This window comes from Oncorhynchus masou, chromosome 9, assembly GCF_036934945.1.
Source record: "Oncorhynchus masou masou isolate Uvic2021 chromosome 9, UVic_Omas_1.1, whole genome shotgun sequence".
NCBI lineage: Eukaryota > Metazoa > Chordata > Actinopteri > Salmoniformes > Salmonidae > Oncorhynchus > Oncorhynchus masou.
The window spans coordinates 23,766,713-23,789,597 of record NC_088220.1 but is presented as its reverse complement, the minus strand read 5'-3'; the positions used below and the strand labels follow the sequence as shown (position 1 = coordinate 23,789,597).

The 22,885-nt window shown below is 43.4% G+C and overlaps 1 protein-coding gene across 2 annotated transcripts; it reads left to right on the top strand.

Moving 5' to 3' along the window:
• Positions 1-945: 945 nt before the first annotated feature.
• Positions 946-22,741, top strand: LOC135545702 (rod cGMP-specific 3',5'-cyclic phosphodiesterase subunit alpha-like). Of its 2 annotated transcripts, none has more exons than XM_064973505.1 (22): positions 946-1,422; positions 3,410-3,562; positions 3,648-3,737; positions 3,857-3,997; positions 4,181-4,255; positions 4,403-4,467; positions 4,631-4,697; positions 5,076-5,123; positions 5,474-5,623; positions 9,042-9,185; positions 9,426-9,491; positions 9,992-10,138; positions 10,427-10,534; positions 11,972-12,081; positions 12,361-12,448; positions 13,695-13,795; positions 17,467-17,574; positions 18,125-18,188; positions 18,552-18,626; positions 19,089-19,172; positions 19,292-19,460; positions 21,279-22,741. In XM_064973505.1, the coding sequence occupies exons 1-22, from the start codon at positions 946-948 to the stop codon at positions 21,317-21,319; spliced, it is 2,571 nt and encodes an 856-aa protein (XP_064829577.1). In that variant the 3' UTR covers positions 21,320-22,741. The 2 variants fall into 2 exon arrangements, with proteins under 2 accessions (XP_064829577.1, XP_064829576.1); XM_064973504.1 differs by having other exon boundaries at positions 21,270-22,741.
• Positions 22,742-22,885: the final 144 nt, after the last annotated feature.

Below are 22,885 nucleotides of genomic sequence, written 5' to 3'. Positions count from 1 at the left end.
CCTGATAGGCTGGTACATGGACTAGTTCCTCCTGATAGGCTGGTACATGGACTAGTTCCTTCTGATAGGCTGGTACATGGACTAGTTCCTCCTGATAGGCTGGTACATTGATACACAGCACACGACAAGCACTATTGTAGAATATGGGTTAGGAGGATTTGATACAAATATTGTCAAAACTCAAGGCTTACTGTAAGCTTTTCATCAGGCAAGCACATCACACAATGTAAGCTCACACTCTGGGAAATAGTTGTACATAAGAGCTTGGTAAGTCACACTCCATCTCATTAATAACACTATTTATTAGCTCAACTGCAGGAGGCTGATACACTAAACCAGTTCACATCATATTACTGTACCCCTCCTCTGTGTATTTTTTAGCTCAACTGCAGGAGGCTGATACACTAAACCAGTTCACATCATATTACCCACACTCTGTTATTGTTTTAATACCATGACAATTTTTTTAAATGAAATATTTATCAGAAAGCACAGTAGGCTATAGGTTATTCCCGTAATATTTACTGTAAGGTATTTTGTATTTAATTTTGATTTGATTTGAAAATTCAAAATAAATAAAATGTTACACTAGGCAACAGATACGTATACCAAAATGTTCAATACACAAAAAAGTCAAAATACTTATTTATTTTGTAGTCCACAAGTACTGTAGGCCTACAAAAGGTTGTTGAGTGAGGAGACACTCCATGTAGGTCTATAATTCATTACAACGTGTGAGAATAACTTATCGTAATCTGTGTGTAATTGGATTCAGGCTTATCAACACACATGACCATTTAAAACAATCCTGCTAATCCCTATTCTTCTCAGCCACCTGCAGACAGTGTAGCCACACAGCACAGGGCTAACCAGCACAGTGAGCTGAGGAGAGACACTTCCAGCTCTTTGAGGAGCTATAGCATATAGACACACATCAGCTGAAAAATGGCAGCCGTGGACAAAGACGTGGCTGAGAAGTTTCTGGACAGCAACCCTGACTTTGCCAAGCAGTACTACGATACCAAGTTCCGCCCGAAGGTCATCTCGGACCTTTTCAAAGACAACAAGACTTCCCAGGTGAACACCAGCAGCTTCCACGAGCTGAGCACAGTGGAGGAGAGTGAGATCATATTTGACATGGTCAGAGACCTGCAGGACAACATCCAAATGGAGAAGGCTATCTTCAACTTCATGAAACATCTCAGCTTCATGATACGGTCAGAGAAGATGAGCCTGTTCATGTACCGGATGCGTAACGGCACGGCCGAGCTGGCCACGAGACTCTTCAACGTGCACAAGGACGCCACCTTGGAGGAGTGCCTGGTCCAGCCAGACAGTGAGATAGTCTTTCCTATGGACATCGGCATTGTGGGCCATGTGGCCACCACAAAGAAGACTGTCAACATCCCAGATGTCTCAGAGGTAAACATACAAAGCTATAGATCATTGTGGAGAAATCTTGCACTTAAAGGTTCACATTCCCAAAGGCGGTCTGGCAACTACAGTTTACCTGCCCGTTTGTGTTACCTTATCAAGTGGTCATGTTTATTCCAAGAAATTCCTTTCCAGTGAAGAAATGAGAACTGACTGTAGCGCTCCAGATTCAGACGCATGGGCCTAGTGTCCTACTGCCTCTAGAGGGCAGCATAAGACCATCCTATTTGTGATACTACTGCCAAGGGCAATCTTACTAGAGCCAATTCATTTGACATTTGGAAGTGATTGCCAAGCTTATTTTCATACTTAACATGTTTGTCACTCTACTCCGTATCCTCACTGTTGGGTAGGGCTTGCAAGGTAAGCATTTCACTGTACTTGGCAATGTGACAAATTAGACTTGAATTTGAACACAGTGGATTGGCCATCATTGTCAATACCTGTATTAAATGATTTGACCTAAAACAAATACATTTATTCTGCTTTCATATAAAACCATTTACATATTTTTATTATAGTCACATTCCTATTATCATTCCTACATTTCCTACATTCCTACTATAGTAGACTTTCTTGTGATACAGACACATCTTTAATTTTGTTATTCATTTGACCAAATATTACAAACTCTCACTGATAAAATATCCTTTACCAAATACCATAAAAGCTCACTGATAAAATATCCTTTACCAAATACCATAAAAGCTCACTGATACAATATCCTTTACCAAATACCATAAAAGCTCACTGATACAATATCCTTTACCAAATACCATAAAAGCTCACTGATACAATATCCTTTACCAAATACCATAAAAGCTCACTGATACAATATCCTTTACCAAATACCATAAAAGCTCACTGATACGATATCCTTTACCAAAATAATACAGAGTAGTACAGCCAAAGTATCATCATGATTAGAAAATGTTTCCTATCATAGTCCTGCTCATAGTTATGCTCATATGTATCAGTGTGTGGTAAAGGGAGACATATGACTCATATCAAGGATTACAGAGTCCAACCACTGACGGAGACTGTCAGATCACTCTAGTTGCCTGGATTTCTTTTAATGGTAATTAGGGAGAGGATGGACCGAGCTCTGGGTCTTTCTTTTCCCTAGTGAAAGGCAGAGCCACCATTACTGCGATATGTAAGTGTGGTGTGGGATTACGGCAAGGCAGTCCCCTCCCCTGCCGGTCGGTCATGCAGGCAGGCAGGGCTGCTGGGTGTTACTCGGCCTGCAAGGGATAAAGCCTTTAATCTCAGCTGAATTAGAGCGATCCTGGATTATTTCTAAAGGTCATAGCACAAAGCCATTTTCCTCAAGTCAGCAGAATAACAAGAGAACTCACCTTTATTCTATTTAGTGTTGACCTGTAATGTCCTTTCTCCTTTAATCCACATGTTTTAATCATGATATATATTCCCCAGTCAAGAATAGCCCACAATGACACAGAGATCAAACCATTCTTAGCATTAGATGATGTTAGGCAGTGAATTAATCTATTCCTGGATTAATAGAATATAACAAAAGCATATTCTGTTTTTAACATTGAGCAAGTTCCCCTCCCCTTAGTAGTGTTCTGAAAGAGAGTTTTTACATAATCAAATAATAATTGACCTTTTATTACCTTTGGGGACTACACTTCTGCTGTCCCCTATAGGATAATCGTTTTTGGTTCCAGGTACAATCCTCTCAGGAAAGGGTTCTTACATGGAACCCAAAAGGGTTCTACATGGAACCAAAAGGGGTTATTCAAAGGGTTCTCCTATGGGGAGAACCGAAGAACCCTTTTTGGTTCCATATAGCACCTTTTGTTGTGTAGGGTTTCACTGTGATGTGCAAGTTGGATGATCTCATCAATGTATTTGTGGTCAAAAGTGTCAATTGAATGTATCAAGCTACAGCACATTGATAGATGTTTTTTTTTTATAAATTCCAAATACTTTCCTGTGGTTCTTCCTCCAGAGCAGCCACTACAGTGACTTTGTGGACCAGATCCAAGAATACCAGACCAAGAGTGTCTTGGCTACCCCCATCATGAACGGCAAGGACATGGTGGCTGTTATGATGGCTGTGAACAAGATTGGAGCTCCACACTTCACTAAGCAGGATGAGGAGGTAACCTATCCCTAACCTCTAACCTCTAATCTCCAACCCTAACCTCTCCCTTCAGATATACTGAACGTAGATGTTTCTTCAACAGACTCTGTTGAAGTATCTCAACTTTGCCAACCTGATCCTAAGAGTGTTCCATTTGAGCTACCTTCACAACTGTGAGACCAGAAGAGGACAGGTAAGACCTCTCTTGATTTTATTGATGAGTTTATTGACGATGAGGCCTGCTTATATTTCAGAAATTACATATTTTTCCCTGCTACGACTGTGCTGTCTCTGACATCTCCCACCCTCTAGGTCCTGCTCTGGTCTGCCAGCAAAGTGTTTGAGGAGATGACAGATATTGAGAGACAGTTCCACAAGGCCCTCTATACCATCAGGGAGTTCCTTAACTGTGAACGTTACTCTGTTGGCCTCCTGGACATGACCAAGACTAAGGTGAGGTCGGACATGAATCTCAACCTGCTAAAAACATGCTAATACTCAGGAACCACTCACCATTATCTAGTCATGTTCAGTTGACCTTTTGTTATGTTTAATTCAATATGTTGAATTGATGTGGGTTAATATGTTCCCCTTGTATTTGAGAAGGATTCAATGAAATAACCCTGTGTGTTGCAGGAATTCTATGACCTTTGGCCTGTGCTAATGGGAGAAGTGCCTCAATACGATGGACCCAAGACTCCTGATGGCAGAGTGAGTGACTGGTGACTTAACGGGCAACAGTCAAATGACCCGGACAGATCTGAGCCAACTCAAACATGAATAATGCTAATATATGTCATTTGATACGTTATCAGTATTCAATCTCATTCCAACTACATGTAACTCATTTTTCTCCAGGAAATAAACTTCTACAAAGTGATTGACTACATTTTACATGGAAAAGAGGAGATCAAAGTTTTACCGTGAGTCATTTCATCAATGACGTGGAAAATGGAATTATATATATCACCTTACCATGTATGTGCTGCTTTTACACCCTTTTAGGTGCATATATTACTGCATTTGATTTGGTACTTTTTAAAATAGTAATAGTATAAAATCTCCATCTCACCCTGTCCTTGTCAGCAACCCTGCTCCGGACCACTGGGCTCTGGTCAGTGGCCTGCCCACCTACGTGGCTAAGGAGGGACTGGTGAGCTGGGAATCCTTCCCTTCCTAAATGAAGAATGAATGAGTCCGAAATTGCACCCTTTTCACTACATAACACACTACTTTTGACCAGGGCCTATAGGGACTATAGGGTGCCATTTTGTATGCAGCCCATATCTTCCCTTCCCTGTACGCGGTATTCATGGGCATCACACAACCAGAAAGTCATTACAGTTTGTTATGCAGCTGTCAAACACACACAGCCTGGAAATGAAATGTGCTCTTGCACTGAAATGATGGATAATTGCTATTTTGTGGACATTGTAACTAATCATGCAGTGCTTTTCCATCTGAGCGAGCATGATCATCCTCTCCTCTCTTCCCCTCTCCTCTCTTCCCTCTTTCCTCTTCTCCCCTCCAGATCTGTAACATTATGAACGCGGCACAAGATGACTTCTTCAGCTTCCAAGTAAGATCCGTTCTCCATGATTAGTTCAGTGCTGTTGAACGCACAAATTAAACAAATCTCATCTCTGCTACTGAAGGGGTTAGTGTCCTGTGGCCAAGTGGACTTCCATTATGGTAGACAGGCCTAGACACAATTCAAATAGATTAATCCTGCTATTTCCAACACTGAGGCAAAGACTTACCCATACAAAGTACTGTAAATATTAGTAGTCAAGGCATGCACTGCTGTGAATTAACACATTCAAAGGTATGTATGGCAGGTTTAAGTCAACAAATATTGTTTATGTAATGTTATGAACCTATTGCGAAGTCATTGACGTCAGGTGGTTCCTGTTTCCTTGTCCTGTTCAGAAAGGGCCCGTGGATAGCTCCGGCTGGATCATTAAGAACGTCCTGTCCCTCCCCATCGTGAATAAGAAAGAGGAAATAGTTGCAGTAGCCACCTTCTACAACAGGAAAGATGGGAAACCCTTTGACGAGCAGGATGAAACTCTGATGGAGGTATGCTACTGTAAAGTCCAGAGCTGCTGCTGCTGCTGAGGAGGAGGTAGAGAGAAGACATCACTAAGTTCAGAGATGCTGCTGCTGAGGGGGAGGTAGAGAGAGGACACCACTAAGTTCAGAGATGCTGCTGCTGAGGGGGAGGTAGAGAGAGGACACCACTAAGTTCAGTGATGCTGCTGCTGAGGGGGAGGTAGAGAGAGGACACCACTAAGTTCAGTGATGCTGCTGCTGCTGGGGGAGGTAGAGAGAGGACACCACTAAGTTCAGTGATGCTGCTGCTGAGGGGGAGGTAGAGAGAAGACATCACTAAGTTCAGAGATGCTGCTGCTGAGGGGGAGGTAGAGAGAAGACATCACTAAGTTCAGAGATGCTGCTGCTGAGGGGGAGGTAGAGAGAGGACACCACTAAGTTCAGTGATGCTGCTGCTGAGGGGGAGGTAGAGAGAAGACATCACTAAGTTCAGAGATGCTGCTGCTGAGGGGGAGGTAGAGAGAGGACACCACTAAGTTCAGAGATGCTGCTGCTGAGGGGGAGGTAGAGAGAGGACACCACTAAGTTCAGTGATGCTGCTGCTGAGGGGGAGGTAGAGAGAAGACATCACTAAGTTCAGAGATGCTGCTGCTGAGGGGGAGGTAGAGAGAAGACATCACTAAGTTCAGAGATGCTGCTGCTGAGGGGGAGGTAGAGAGAGGACACCACTAAGTTCAGTGATGCTGCTGCTGAGGGGGAGGTAGAGAGAAGACATCACTAAGTTCAGAGATGCTGCTGCTGAGGGGAGGTAGAGAGAGGACACCACTAAGTTCAGAGATGCTGCTGCTGAGGGGGAGGTAGAGAGAGGACACCACTAAGTTCAGTGATGCTGCTGCTGAGGGGGAGGTAGAGAGAAGACATCACTAAGTTCAGAGATGCTGCTGCTGAGGGGGAGGTAGAGAGAGGACACCACTAAGTTCAGAGATGCTGCTGCTGAGGGGGAGGTAGAGAGAGGACACCACTAAGTTCAGTGATGCTGCTGCTGAGGGGGAGGTAGAGAGAAGACATCACTAAGTTCAGAGATGCTGCTGCTGAGGGGGAGGTAGAGAGAGGACACCACTAAGTTCAGTGATGCTGCTGCTGAGGGGGAGGTAGAGAGAAGACACCACTAAGTTCAGAGATGCTGCTGCTGAGGGGGAGGTAGAGAGAGGACACCACTAAGTTCAGTGATGCTGCTGCTGAGGGGGAGGTAGAGAGAGGACACCACTAAGTTCAGAGATGCTGCTGCTGAGGGGGAGGTAGAGAGAAGACATCACTAAGTTCAGAGATGCTGCTGCTGAGGGGGAGGTAGAGAGAGGACACCACTAAGTTCAGTGATGCTGCTGCTGAGGGGGGGGGGTAGAGAGAGGACAGCACTGAGTTCAGAGATGCTGCTGCTGAGGGGGAGGTAGAGAGAGGACAGCACTGAGTTCAGTGATGCTGCTGCTGAGGGGGAGGTAGAGAGAGGACACCACTGAGTTCAGAGATGCTGCTGCTGAGGGGGAGGTAGAGAGAGGACAGCACTGAGTTCAGTGATGCTGTTGCTGAGGGGGAGGTAGAGAGAGGACACCACTGAGTTCAGAGATGCTGCTGCTGAGGAGGAGGTAGAGAGAGGACACCACTGAGTTCAGAGATGCTGCTGCTGAGGGGGAGGTAGAGAGAGGACAGCACTGAGTTCAGAGATGCTGCTACTGAGGGGGAGGTAGAGAGAGGACAGCACTGAGTTCAGAGATGCTGCTGCTGAGGGGGAGGTAGAGAGAGGACACCACTAAGTTCAGAGATGCTGCTACTGAGGGGGAGGTAGAGAGTGGACACCACTAAGTTCAGTGATGCTGCTGCTGAGGGGGAGGTAGAGAGAGGACAGCACTGAGTTCAGAGATGCTGCTGCTGAGGGGGAGGTAGAGAGAAGACATCACTAAGTTCAGAGATGCTGCTACTGAGGGGGAGGTAGAGAGTGGACACCACTAAGTTCAGAGATGCTGCTGCTGAGGGGGAGGTAGAGAGAGGACACCACTAAGTTCAGAGATGCTGCTACTGAGGGGGAGGTAGAGAGTGGACACCACTAAGTTCAGTGATGCTGCTGCTGAGGGGGAGGTAGAGAGAGGACAGCACTGAGTTCAGAGATGCTGCTGCTGAGGGGGAGGTAGAGAGAGGACAGCACTGAGTTCAGAGATGCTGCTGCTGAGGGGGAGGTAGAGAGAGGACAGCACTGAGTTCAGAGATGCTGCTGCTGAGGGGGAGGTAGAGAGTGGACATCACTGAGTTCAGAGATGCTGCTACTGAGGGGGAGGTAGAGAGAGGACAGCACTGAGTTCAGAGATGCTGCTGCTGAGGGGGAGGTAGAGAGAGGACACCACTAAGTTCAGAGATGCTGCTGCTGAGGGGGAGGTAGAGAGCAACAGCACTGTGTAACTGCTGTATAAATAAACACAGGCCATTGGCAGTATCTGCATTGTTTATTGGTTCGAGTTAAAGCTCCTTTTGGAAGATGGCATGAAAGTTAAAGCTGCTTTGGATGAGGGCTGAGAGATAAAGCTCCTTCTAGATAATGGCTGAAAGTTAAAGCTCCTTTGGATGAGGGCTGAGAGTTAAAGTTCCCTTTGGATGAGGGATGAGAGTTAAAGCTCCTTCTGGATGAGGGCTGAGTGTCAAAGCTCCTTCTGGATGAAGGCTGAGAGTTAAGGCTCCTTCTGGATGAGGGCTGAGTGTTAAAGCTCCTTCTGGATGAGGGCTGAGAGTTAAGGCTCCTTCTAGATGAGGGCTGAGTGTTAAAGCTCCTTCTGGATGAGGGCTGAGAGTTAAGGCTCCTTCTAGATGAGGGATGAGAGTTAAAGCTTATTCTGGATGCAGACTGAGAGTTAAGGCTCCTTCTAGATGAGGGCTGGGAGAAAGCTACTTTTGGATGAAGGCTGAGAGTTAAAGCGTCTTCTGGATGCAGACTGAGAGTTAAGGCCCCTTCTTGCTGCAGCAACAGGAAGTGTGAATTGTTATGTGGATTATAATTAATGGACATTTTGGAAGGGTTTGTCAACTTTTTGGAAATTACAAACATTAGAAGCTATTGAAAACTCAAATATACTCCAAGTTTTCATTTCTCAGCAACAAAATAGAAAATCTCAGCAACAAAATAGTGATCAAATTAAGATCCTACATCTGTACTCTCATCCACTCTTGCATTTGAGATAGTGCCAGTTAACACATAATACTACTTCATAGGGCCATTTCAGATACTTATCAATAACATTGTCAGTTATAGTAATCCATTCTAAATGATAGCTTGTACCACATCCCCCTCTCAATTCCATTTGATTGTGTCTGTGTGTACTGAGTGTATACTGAGTGTATACTTATTATGTTGACCAAGGACTGAAATTCAATAGTCTAACTCTTTCTCTGGTCATGGCAGTCTCTCACCCAGTTCCTTGGCTGGTCTGTGCTCAACACAGACACCTATGACAAGTGGAACAAGCTGGAGAACAGGAAGGACATCTTCCAGGACATGGTGCTGTACCACATCAAGTGCAGGACGGATGAGACCCAGAATGTATTGGTGGGTAAAGTAACATTATTCATAGACACCAGATGAAAAGTGCATTTATAACATGGAAAAAAGCCTGTCATACTGGATATTAGGTAGTCAGTCAATAGTGGAACGCTAGTTACCATCTGTGAGATTTAGACTGAGAACTATTTACTGAGAAATAACCAAGGTTTTCCATGAAATTCAGAAATTGATTGATATAATGCTGTTTCATCTAAGGTGAACACTGATGGTGTGCTTTGCTTTTAGAATACCAGGGATAGGTATGGAAAGGAACCACATGAGTGTGAGGAGGTGGAACTGGAAGCAATCCTGGTAAACAACTATTCTAACTAACATTTATTTTCTACTTGCTTCTTGTGTCAGCTGACTGGCTGGCTTGCTGGTGGAGTGACTGGTTGACTGGCAGGCTGGCTGGTGGAGTGACTGGTTGACTGGCAGGCTGGCTGGTGGAGTGACTGGCTGACTGGCTGGCTTGCTGGTGGAGTGACTGGTTGACTGGCTGGCTGGTGGAGTGACTGGTTGACTGGCAGGCTGGCTGGTGGAGTGACTGGCTGACTTGCTGGCTGGTTGAGTGACTGGCTGACTGTCTGGCTGGCTGCTGGAGTGACTGGCTGACTGGCTGGCTGGCTGGTGGAGTGACTGGTTGACTGGCAGGCTGGCTGGTGGAGTGACTGGCTGACTGGCTGGCTGGTTGAGTGACTGGCTGACTGTCTGGCTGGCTGGTGGAGTGACTGACTGACTGGCTGACTGATTGGCTGGCTAGCTGCCTTGGTAGAACCCATAATGCATTTTGTTTCCCTGTCTCCATACAGTCGGAAGTTCTACCACCCTCTTCCAAGTCGGAGCTCTTTGAGTTTCACTTCTGTGACTTTGAGCACAGTCATCTCGACCTGGTCAAGTTAGGCATTAAGATGTACTATGAGTTGGGAGTGGTGGACAAGTTCCACGTCCCCCGTGAGGTGAGACATCACTGATGAAGAAGCATCTTGGCAAGAGACATATGGCCCACACTATTGCCACGTCATGTGTTCCATTTAGAGAACACATACAGCAGTGGGTTATAAAGCAAGGCTTAACAATTGCATGAGTAACATTTAATAACTACATCATGACAGTTTATGTTAATATAGATAATGATTATATTCTCTCCTAATGTACAACATGTATTTAACATAGTGTGCAAAAACCATCTAGCTGTTGAGAGCTATTTGGCCTGTAACAATGCCTGTCCTATATGTGTCTCTCAGACCCTCACCAGGTTCTGTTACTCCCTCAGTAAGGGCTACAGGCAGATCACCTACCACAACTGGAGTCATGGCTTCAACGTGGGCCAGACCATGTTCACTCTGCTGATGGTGAGTACCTCAAATGTCACCCTATTCCCTATATAGTGCATTACTTTTGACCAGAGCCCTATGAGCCCCGATCAAAATTAGTACACTATATAGGGAATAGGGCGCCCTTTGGGATGCATACATACTTCTATTACACAAACCCTCAGGAATAAACACTTCACCTACAATACCTTGCACTGACACCATGGATGATACCATGACAGCTGATACATGTAATATATCTTCAAGCTGTGGTGGCCAGGTGATCTATCTTTACTGAACCCCTTACACTGATACCCTCCTCCCCTGTCATGTAATGAGTCCTCCAAATGTGACCCTTCCTTTCTGCATTGTTCCTTCCTACAGTGGTGTAAAGTACTGAAGTAAAAATACATTCAAATACTACTTAAGTCATTTTTTGGGGTATCTGTATTTTTGACTAGTTTTATTTTTACTCAACTACATTCCTAAAGAAAATAATGTACTTTTTACTCCATACATTTTCCCTGACACCCAAAAGTACATTTTGAATGCTTAGCAGGACAGGAAAATGGTCCAATTCATGCACTTATCCCTGGTCATCCTGAATAGCTCTGATCTGGCAGACTCACCAAACATACATGCTTTGTTTGTAAATGATGTCTGAGTGTTGGAGTGTGCCCCTGGCTATACGGAAATAAATAAACAAGAAAATGGTTTGCTTAATAAGTAATTTGAAATCATTAATACTTTTACTTTTGATACTTAAGTATATGTTAGCAATTACATTTACTTTTGATACATAAGTGTTTTTAAAACCAAATACTTTGAAGACTTTTTCTCAAGTTGTATTTTACTGGGTGACTTTCCCTTTTACTTGAGTCATTTTCTATTAAGGTATCTTTACTTTTACAAAAGTATGACAATTGGGTACTTTTTCCACCGCTTCTTTCCTATAACCACAGTGAACTCTTCAGACATACAGTAACTTCACTCACAGCGGAAGGAGGATAAGGGAGGGGGGTCAGGCTCATTATCAGCAGTCCTCTTCTGCGTGGCTGTGTGGCTCAGCTCGGTCCAGGCTTTATTGCTTCTAATGAGGCCTCCAGAGCCAGCCATCTCCATAGGAGCAGGAGGGGAGAGGGGACTTAGTAAGAGGCCCATGTGTGGCTCCATATAGCCCCTGGTGGTAGCCCCATGAATCCTGGACCCTAACCTAACTTCCTGTATCATTAGACATGTGGCCAAACCTAACTTCCTGTATCATTAGACATGTGACCAAACCTAACTTCCTGTATCATTAGACATGTGGCCAAACCTAACTTCCTGTATCATTAGACATGTGACCAAACCTAACTTCCTGTATCATTAGACATGTGGCCAAACCTTACTTCCTGTATCATTAGACATGTGGCCAAACCTAACTTCCTGTATCATTAGACATGTGGCCAAACGTAACTTCCTGTATCTTTGCATTAGACAGGTGACCTGAAGCGTTACTACACAGAGCTAGAGACCATGGCCATGGTAACAGCCGGCTTATGCCACGATGTCGACCACAGAGGCACCAACAACCTCTACCAGATGAAGTAAGGGAATGACTGGGTTTACATTTTTGAGCTTTTCTTTCAAATAGTTTGACTGTTTGATTTGAGCCTGTCTAAAGTACCAAAAGGGTGGGGTATATGCCAGGTAAGCTCAATCAATAATAGCTTATGTGTTTGAAGGTAAACAAAGACTATTATAACCCAGATATGCTGCCAACAGTGATACCTGGAAAGTTGTAGAAACATCAACAGAGAAAGCAATGACTCATTACCTACCAATGGCTAATCAATTTTTTTAACACAATCTTCTGTGTTTGTCAGGTCTGGAAACCCTCTCGCAAAGCTCCACGGTTCCTCCATCCTGGAGAGACACCATCTGGAGACTGGGAAGACCCTGCTGAGAGACCCTGTGAGTGAGGTTTCTTCCCAAATGGCACCCTATTCAATACATAGTCACCATGGGCTGAAATTGGCCAGTGGGTGGTTTTATTTAGTCCCCCCCCAAAAAAGGTTTCTGAGCAATAAATACAATTAAAATAATAACAATTTTCTGACATGGAAAAACACCCGGACATCAGCTCCAAGTGATTTTAATTTTGGAAATCTGTTCCCAAGTATTACAACGCATAATGTAGAGATCTACACTGAGTATACAAAGCAATAAGAACAGCCGCTCTTTCCATGACATAGACTGACCAGGTGAATCCAGGTGAAAGCTATGATCCTTTATTGATGTAACTTCAATCCGTGTAGATGAAGGGGAGGAGACAGGTTAAAGACGGATTTTTAAGCCTTGAGTCAATTGAAACATGAATTGTGTAAGTGTGCCATTCAGAGGGTGATTGGGAAAGATTGGGACAGAAAATGTAAGTGTCTTTGAACGGGGTATGGTAGTAGGTGCACCGGTTTGTGTCAAGAACTGCAATGCTGCAGGGTTTTTCACACTCAACAGTTTCCTGTGTGTATCAATAATGGTCCACCACCCAAAGGACATCCAGCCAACTTGACACAACTGTGGGAAGCATTGAAGTCAACATGGGCCACCATCCCTGTTGAATGCGTTTGACACCTTGTAGAGTCCATGCGCCAATAATTTGAGACTGTTCTGTGGGCAAAAAGGGGTGCAATTCAATATTAGGAAGATGTTCCTAATGTTTGATGTACTCAGTGTATGTGATCGTATATAAATGTAAAGCAAGGTTTGACATTGTTATATTTTAGTCAAATATGACATCGGTTTGGGCTTCTTGCAGTCAATTTTCAGTCTACAATTATTTGTAATTATGTTCCGGCCCCGGACCATGCCCTCGGCCAAATGTAGTTGATGATCCCTGTTCTAGAAGTTCTGACCTGAGAGGGGTTGGTTTCTCTCTTGGAGAAGTCATACTGTGAATGATGCAGTTCTGATGGCACAGAAAGTGCCTGGGAGAATCTGCCCACCAGCAATCCCATAATTAGGCAACCTTTCAATGTTCACATTATCACTAACCATGAACTGTGGCAGGCAGCAGCTTCACATGTTTGTTATTTGTTAATCATACATTTGATTTACTAGACATCTTTGTTGGTATTTGCTGATTCAACAGTACATGTTAAATATGAATATGTTATCACATTCAAATATATCTATGTTGATATCTGTTTATCTGTTTCAGGCCTTAAATATTTATCAGAATCTCAGTCGTGCTCAGCACGAGCATGTCATTCATCTGATGGACATCGCCATCATCGCCACTGACCTCGCTCTCTACTTTAAGTGAGTAGCTACTCTCCAACTGTTGTACAGTGCCTTCAGAAAGTATTCACACCCCTTGACATTTTACACATTTCGTTGTTACAGCCTGAATTTAAAATGGAGGAAGCCTGTACAGAATAAAATATATTCCAAAATATGCATCCTGTTTGCAAAAAAGGCACAAAATCAATACTGCAGAAAATGTGGCAAAATTAACTTAATGTTTGGGTTCAATCTAACACAACACATCACTGAGTACCACTCTCCATATTTCCAAGCATGGTGGTGGCTGCATCATGTTATGGGTATGCTTGTTATTGGCAGGTACTGGGAAGTTTTTCAGGGTAAAAAAATATACATATAATGGAGCTGAACACTGGCAAAATCCTTGAGGAAAAATACAGTGCCTTGCAAAAGTATCCATCCCCCTTGGCATTTTTCCTACTTTGTTGCATTACAACCTGTAATTTAAATGGATTTTTATTTGGATTTCATGTTAAAAAAAATATCAGAAACTTTGAACATCCTACGGAGCACCATTTTATCTATTATTAAAAAATAGAAAAAATATGGCACCACAACAAACCTGCCAAGAGAGGGCTGCCCACCAAAACTCACGGACCAGGCAAGGAGGGCATTAATCAGAGAGGCAACAAAGAGACCAAAGATAACCCTGAAGAAGCTGTAAAGCTCCACAGTGGAGATTAGAATATTTGTCCATAGGACCACTTTAAGCCGTACACTCCACAGAGCTGGGCTTTACAGAAGAGTGGTCAGAAAAAAAGCCATTGCTTAAAGAAAAAATAAAGCAAACACGTTTGATGTTCACCAAAAGGCATGAGGGAGACTCCCCAAACATAAGGAAGAAGGTATTCTGGTCAGATGAGACTAAAATTGAGCTTTTTGGCCACCAAGGAAAATACTGGCGCAAACCCAACACCTCTCATCACCCCGAGAACACCATCCCCATGCTGTGGGGATGTTTTTCATCAGCAGGGACTGGGAAACTGGTCAGAGTTGAAGGAATGATGGATGGCGCTAAACACAGGGAAATTCTTGAGGAAAACCTGTTTCAGTCTTCCAGAGATTTGAGACTGGGACAGAGGTTCACCTTCCAGCAGGGCAATCCCAGTGGCAAGATGTGTCAAGCTTATAGAGACATACCCCAAGAGACTTGAAGCTGTAATTGCTGCAAAAGGTGTCGCTACAACGTATTGACTTTGGGGAGGGGGGGGGGGGGGTGAATAGTTATGCACGCTGAAGTTTTCTGTTTTTTTGTCTTATTTCTTGTTTGAAGATGCAAAATATTTTTGATTGTGAAACAAAGTGGTAGGCATGTTGTGTAAATCAAATTATATAAACCCCCCAAAAATCTATTTTAATTTCAGGTTGTAAGGCAACACAATAGGAAAAGTGCCAATGGGGTGTACTTTCGCAAGCCTCTGTACCTATGGCAAGGCTTGAAAATGGCTGTCTAGCAATGATCAACAATCAGCTTGACAGAGCTAGAACATTTTTAAAAAGAATAATGAGGAAATATTGCACAATCCAGTTGTGTAAAGGTCTTAGAGACTTACCCAGAAATGAATCACTGCCAAAGGTGTTCCTAACATGTTTTGACTCAGCGGGATTAATACTTATCTAATTAAGATACAGTAGTGTTTTATTTTTCATACATGAAGACAAATATATGTATCTTCTACTTTGACAGAGTATTTTAAATGTTAATCCCACTTTGTAACACAATAAAAAGTGAAGAAATCCAGGGGTGTTAATACTTATGAAAAGGCACATGAGTACATGAGAGCATAGAGATTGTGAAGTGATTGTTTTAAATGTATGTAGTTCTGGGTTTGAGCTGTTCTTAACTATTACAGTTGAAGTCGGAAGTTTACATTCACCTCAGCCAAATACGTTGAAGCTCAGTTTTTCACAATTCCTGACATTATCTGTCTTAGGTCAGTTAGGATCACCACATTATTTTAAGAATGTGAAATGTCAGAATAATAGTAAAGATAATTATTTACTTTTATTACTTTCATCACATTCCCAGTGGGTCAGAAGTTTACATACACTCAATTAGTTGTTGGTAGCATTGCCTTTAAATTGTTTTACGTTCTGGGTAGCCTTTCAAGCGTCCCACAATAAGTTGGGTGAATTTTGGCTCATTCCTCCTGACAGAGCTGGTGGAACTGAGTCTGGTTTGTAGGCCTCCTTGCTCACACACGCTTTTTCAGTTCTGTAGACACATTTTTAGTAGAATTGAGGTCAGGGCTTTGTGATGGCCACTCCAATACCTTGACTTTGTTGTCCTTAAGCCATTTTGCCACAACTTTGGAAGTATGCTTGGTGTCATTGTCCATTTGGAAGACCCATTTGTGACCAAGCTTTAACTTAACTGATGTCTTGAGATATTGCTTCAATATATCCACATCATTTTCTATTTTGTGAAGTACACCAGTCCCTCCTGCAGCAAAGCACCCCCACAACATGATGCTGCCACCCCCGTGCTGCACAGTTGGGATGGTGTTCTTCGGCTTGCAAGCCTCCCCCTTTTTCCTCCAAACATAATGATGGTTATTATGACCAAACAGTTCTATTTTTGTTTCATCAGACCAGAGGACATTTCTCCAAAAAGAACGATCTTTGTCCCCATGTGCAGCTGCAAACCGTAGTCTGGCTTTTTTATGGCGGTTTTGGAGCAGTGGCTTCTTCCTTGCTGAGCGGCCTTTCAGATTATGTCGATATAGGACTCGTTTTACTGTGGATGTAGATACTTTGGTACCCGTTTCCTCCAGCATCTTCACAAGGTCCTTTGCTGCTGTTCTGGGATTAATTTGCACTTTTCGCACTAAAGTACATTCATCTCTAAGAGACAGAACGCATCTCCTTTCTGAGCGGTATGACGGCTACATGGTCCCATGGTGTTTATACTTGCGTACTATTGTTTGTACAGATGAACGTGGTACCTTCAGGCGTTTGGAAATTGCTCCCAAGGATGAACCAGACTTGTGGAGGTCTACACATTTTTTTCTGAGGTCTTGGCTGATTTATTTTCCTTTTCCAATGATGTCAAGCAAAGAGGCACTGAGTTTGAAGGTAGGCCTTGAAATACATCCACAGGTACAATTCCAACTGACTCAAATGATGTCAATTAGACTATCAGAAGCTTCTAAAGCCATGACACAATTTTCTGGAATTTTCCAAGCTGTTTAAAGGCACAGTCAACTTAGTGTATGTAAATTTCTGACCCACTGGAATTGTGATACAGTGAATTAGAAGTGAAGTAATCTGTCTGTAAACAATTGTTGGGAACATTACTTGTGTCATGCACAAAGTAGATGTCCTAACTGACTTGCCAAAACTATAGTTTGTTAACAAGACATTTGTCGTGTGGTTGAAAAACAAGGTTTTAAGAACTCCAACCTAATTGTATGTAAACTTCTGACTTCAACTGTATGTAATGTTTCATGTTTTGTGTAGACCCCAGGAAAAGTAGCTGCTGCTTTCGCAACAGCTGATGGGGATCCTAATAAAATGCCAATCCCAAATACCAATGGCACCCTATTTCCTACATTGTGCACTACTTGTGATCAGCCTGGTCAAAAGTAGTGCCCTATATAGGGAATAGTGTGCCATATGGGAAGCATACTGTGTCACGGTAACTGAGGATGATTTCCACCTGTCTGTAGGAAAAGAACCATGTTCCAGAAGATCGTGGACCAATCGAAGACCTACGAGACCTGGGATGAGTGGACCAAGTACATGACGCAGCAGACCACTCGCAAGGAGATAGTCATGTAGGTGAATTCCATAGGAGAGTTGTAGGTCTAGGCATATGAGGGTAGTAATTGCCCTGTGGAGGAAACTATGGAGGTCTTTGTAAGATTTCACTTTTCAAACGTAACAGGGCAGAAACGAAGACAAAACTAAGACAAGACAGGACAGACACTAAGACAAATATAATCTATGGAGGTCTTTACAGGTCCAAGACTATATTAGACTTCAACACAATCCGTAAAAAGATATGGGTTCACTAAGGTGTGGAGAAAATAATTATACTCCTGTCACAACTGATTTTCTCGCTGACCTTCAAACGGCCTTAATGGCCATGTACTCTTATAATCTCCACCAGGCACAGCCAGAAGAGGACTGGCCACCCCTCAGAGCCTGGTTCCTATCAAGGATTCTTCCTAAGTTCATGCCTTTCTAAGGAGTTTCTACATGTCCGTTGCTTGCTCTTTGGGCTTTTTGTCACTTTGTGACATCTGCTGATGTAAAAAGGGTTTTATAAATAAATGTGATAGAGTATGAGTATAAATCAAATCAATCTGTCCTCTACATACACAGGGCTATGATGATGACGGCCTGCGATCTGTCTGCTATTGCCAAACCATGGGACATCCAGAGCAAGGTAACACAGATGTTTGAAGGATTAAGTTGTGCTGCTTTTCTCATAAAGACACAGCATCTTAGAACATGTGGCTTTCAGCAGTCCACATTGAAAACAGAAGAGGATGTGAGAGGAATAGCAATTAGTATGGAGTACCATTTCTGTAATGCTATTTTTCTTGTAAACTCTGGATTGCATCAGAAGCAGACCTTTCATACTACAGTATCTATTAAATCGTAACAGAATATTTCCGTTGAGGCAAGTGAGCACAAACTCACATCAGTGCAAATGTACTCTTGTTGCTATGGACGTCATCATTTTGTAAGTTTAATAATGTTGTTCTGTGAGTGTTGTGTGTGTGACCATTCCTGTGTGGGCCTGCAGGTGGCGCTGTCTGTGGCTGCAGAGTTCTGGGAGCAGGGTGACCTGGAGAGGACTGTACTGGAACAGCAGCCTATTGTAAGAACTGAATGGGAGACTTGAGGAGGAGGAGAAAGAGAAACAGAGAGAGGAGAGGGGGTAAGAGGGAGAGGGTGAGAGAGAAAAAGAGAGCGCAAGAGAGATGGGGGAGAGAGCAAGAGCGAGAGGGGGAGAGAGAGTGAAAGGGAGAGAGACGGAGAGAGACAGAGAGAGACGGAGAGAGATGGAGAGGGAGAAAGGAAGACAGAGAAAGGGAGAGAGAGAGAGTAAGGGAGAGTTCCCATAGGGCATGTGGTGATGCCTATTATGTAGCGTGGTGATTCAGATGTGGTCACTACAGCCGAGTCAACTGACACACCATTTTACCCAGCAAGACCCCTAGGAGTATAACATCATTTGTGTCAGAATGGGAAAATGTAGTTCAGGTTCATTTGATTGCTTTAGTTGGAGTCAAGCAGTGCCAAGTTGTAGTACATTTGTTCTACTAATCCCCCTCCCCAGCCCATGATGGACAGGACTAAGTCAGCTGATCTTCCCAAGATGCAGTGTGGTTTCATCGATTTTGTCTGTGCTTTTGTGTACAAGGTGAGTCCTTGTGTCTCCATCATAAATAAATAACTAGTAGTTGGCACTGGATACCAAGTAACTTAGATCTAGCTAGGATTTTGAACTTACACTTTCCACCTCCTCCCCAACTCCTCTAGGAGTTCTCCCGTTTCCATGTGGAGATCACTCCCATGCTGGACCGGCTGCTGAACAACAGGAAGGAGTGGAATGCTCTGAAGGAGATACACGAAGCTAAGCTGGCTGCTCTGGAGGAGGCCAAGACAGTCAAGGAGGAGGCAGCTGTTACAGCCACTGCAGCCAAGCAGGGTAACGCACATTAAGAGATACTCCACACTTCCTCTTTAGACATTTGATTTTTTATTTAACATTTATTTAACTAGGCAAGTCAGTGAAGAACAAATTGTTATTTACAATGACGGCCTACCCTGGCCAAACCCGGACGATGCTGGGCCAATTGCGCGCAGCCCTATGGGACTCCCAATCACGGCCAGTTGTGATACAGCCTGGAATCAAACCAGGGTCTGTAGTGACACCTCTAGCACTGAGCTGCAGTCCCTTAGACCGATGCGCCACTCGGGATACATGGTGGAAACTACACTGAACTTAAATATAAATGTAACATGCAACAATTTCAAAGATTTTACTGAATTACAGTTCATATAAGGAAATCAGTCAATTGAAATAAATCCAGCATACCCTCATCTATGGATTTCACATGACTAGGAATACAGATATGCATATGTTAGTCACAGATACCTTAAAAAAGCGTTGATCAGGTTGTTGATTGTGGCCTGTGGAATGTTGTCCTACTCCTCTTCAATGGCTGTGTGAAGTTTATTGATATTGGAAGGGAACTTGAACATACTGTCATACACATTGATCCGGATCATCCAAACATGCTCAATGGGTGACATGTCTGATGAGTATGCAGGCCAACTGGGACGTTTTCAGCTACCAGGATTATCATGCTGAAACGTGAGGTGATGGCGACGGATGAATGGCACAACAATGGTCCTCAGGATCTCGTCACGGTGTCTCTGTGCATTCAAATTGCCATCAATAAATTGCAATTGTGTTCTTTGTCCGGAGCTTATGCCTGCCCATACCATAACCCCACCGCCACCGTAGGCACTCTGTTCACAAAATTGACATCAGCAAACCTTCTCTATGTGCCAGTGGCCAACCGAAGGTGAGCATTCGTCAAGTGAAGTTGGTTATGATGCTGAACTGCAGTCAGGTCAAGACGCTGGTGAGGATGACGAGCACGCAAATGAGCTTACCTGAGACAGTTTCTGACAGTTTGTGCAGAAATTCCTCAGTTGTGCAAACCCACACTTTCATCAGTTGGCCGGGTAGCTGGTCTCAGACGATCCTGCAGGTGAAGCAGTCGGATGTGGAGGTCCTGGGCTGGCCTGGTTGGTTACAAGTGGTCTGCGGTTGTGAAGCCGGTTGGAGACGGCTTATGGTAGAGAAATTAACATTCAATTATCTGGCAACAGCTCTGGTGGACATTCCTGCAGTCAGCATGCCAATTGTAAGCTCACTCAAAATACGAGACATCTGTGGCACATTGTGTTGTGTGACAAAACTGCACATTTTAGAGTGGCCTTTTATTGTGTACTGATCATGCTGTTTAATCAGCTACTTGATATGCCACACCTGTCAGGTGGATGGATTATCTTGGAAAAGGATAAATGCTCACAAACAGGGATGCAAACAAATTTGAGCACAACATTTTAGAGAAATAAGCTTTTTGTGCCTGTGGAACATTTCTGGGATCTTTACATGTTGCTTTTATTTTTCTTCAGTGTACTAAGAGCATGTCTCTATGGGGACAGGCAAAACCCTAGAGGAAAACACTGCAGACTGACATAAACTTGGACTGTCTCTACTTGAAACAATGTATAGTTTAAGCTCTGGGGCTCATTCAACTTCATAAATGTGAGATCAGAATCTATATTTATAAAGTGCTGATCTAGGATCAGTTTTCCCTTTTAGATCATAATTAATACGATTATATAGACAGTGAGGACCTGATCCTACATCAGCACATCTATTATGTGACGATTTGTGGGCCCTCTACTCTAACCCTGTGTTGTTCCCTCTCTCACACAGCGAGTGCAGCTGAAGCAGCGCCCCAGTCAAAGACCTGTGTTGTCAACTAGACTTGAGACATAACAGTCCTGGACCAAAGTGACTGTACCAAGACAGGAGTATTACGTTCCTGTACCAGATATCGGTGTACTAGAGCTGGTTAGCATTAGCCTAGCGTAGCCTTACAGTATGCTGAACTTGAGCCGGTTAGCATTAACTTAGTATACCCTTACAGTATACTGAACAAGAGCCAGTTAGCATTAGTTTAGCATAGACTTACAGTATACATAACTCGTACCAATTAGCATTAGCTTAGCATTACAGTATACATAACTAGAGCCGGATAGCATTAGCTTAGCATAGCCTTACAGTATACTGCACTGTGCTGTACATTGACCTATATATGGTACCAAGCCAGAGGATCCACAGGATGAAGCAGTTCATGGACAAATTCAAACACAGCCCATTCCTGTGCAACAAATGTAAATATTTAGGTATTTTATTGGAATTTACCATGTACTTACACACTCATTAATTTGGCAATGTGAAATTGACTTCCTTAGAAATACGGAATTCAGTTAGCAAAAAAAGGTTGGGTATCATTTCCATAGGCTAAACATACACTGTATTCTGAAAGTATTCAGACCCCTTGACTTTTGCCACATGTTGATATGTTACAGACTTATTCTAAAATGTTTAAAATTACATGTTTTTCCTCATTAATCTACACAAAAATGTCTACAGCATTGAAGGTCCCCAAGAACACAGTGGCCTCCAAAATTCTTAAATCGAAGAAGTTTGGAACCACCAAGACTCTTCCTAGAGGTGGCTGCCCGGCCAAACTGAGCAATTGGGGGAGAAGGGCCTTGGTCAGGGAGGTGACCAAGAACCCGATGGTCACTCTGACAGAGTTGCAGAGTTCCTCTGTGGAGATGGGAGAACCTTCCAGAAGGACAACCATCTCTGCAGCACTCCACAAAACAGGACTTTATGGTAGAGTGGCCAGACGGAAGCCACTCCCCAGTAAAAGGCACAAGACAACACGCTTGGAGTTTGCCAAAAGGCACATTAAGACTGTCAGACCACTCTATTTGGGACAAGTCTCTGAATGTCCTTGAGTGGCCCAGCCAGAGCCCGGATTGAACCCAATCAAACATATCTGGAGAGAGCTGAAAATAGCGACACTTCCCATCCAACCTGACAGAGCTTGAGAGGATCTGTAGAGAAGAATGGGAGAAACTCCCAAAATACAGGTGTGCCAAGCCTGTAGGGTCATACCAAAGAAGACACGAGGCTGTAATCACTGCCAAAGGTGCTTCAATAAAGTACCGAGTAAAGGGTCTGAAAACTTATGTAAATGTTATATTTCAGTTTTTAAATTTAATACATTTGCAAAAATGTTTCAACAGTTTTTGCTTTGTCATTATGGGTTATTGTATGTAGATTGATGAGGGGAAAAAAACATTTTATCCATTTAAGAATAAGGCTGTAACGTGACAAAATGTGGGAAAAGTCAAGGGGTCTGAATACTTTCTGAATGCACCGTATATGTACAGTAGTAGACTATCCTTGAATTCAGCAGTGTATCCCTATATTTAAATTGATATAGATGTGTATCCTATGCTACCCTATCCTAT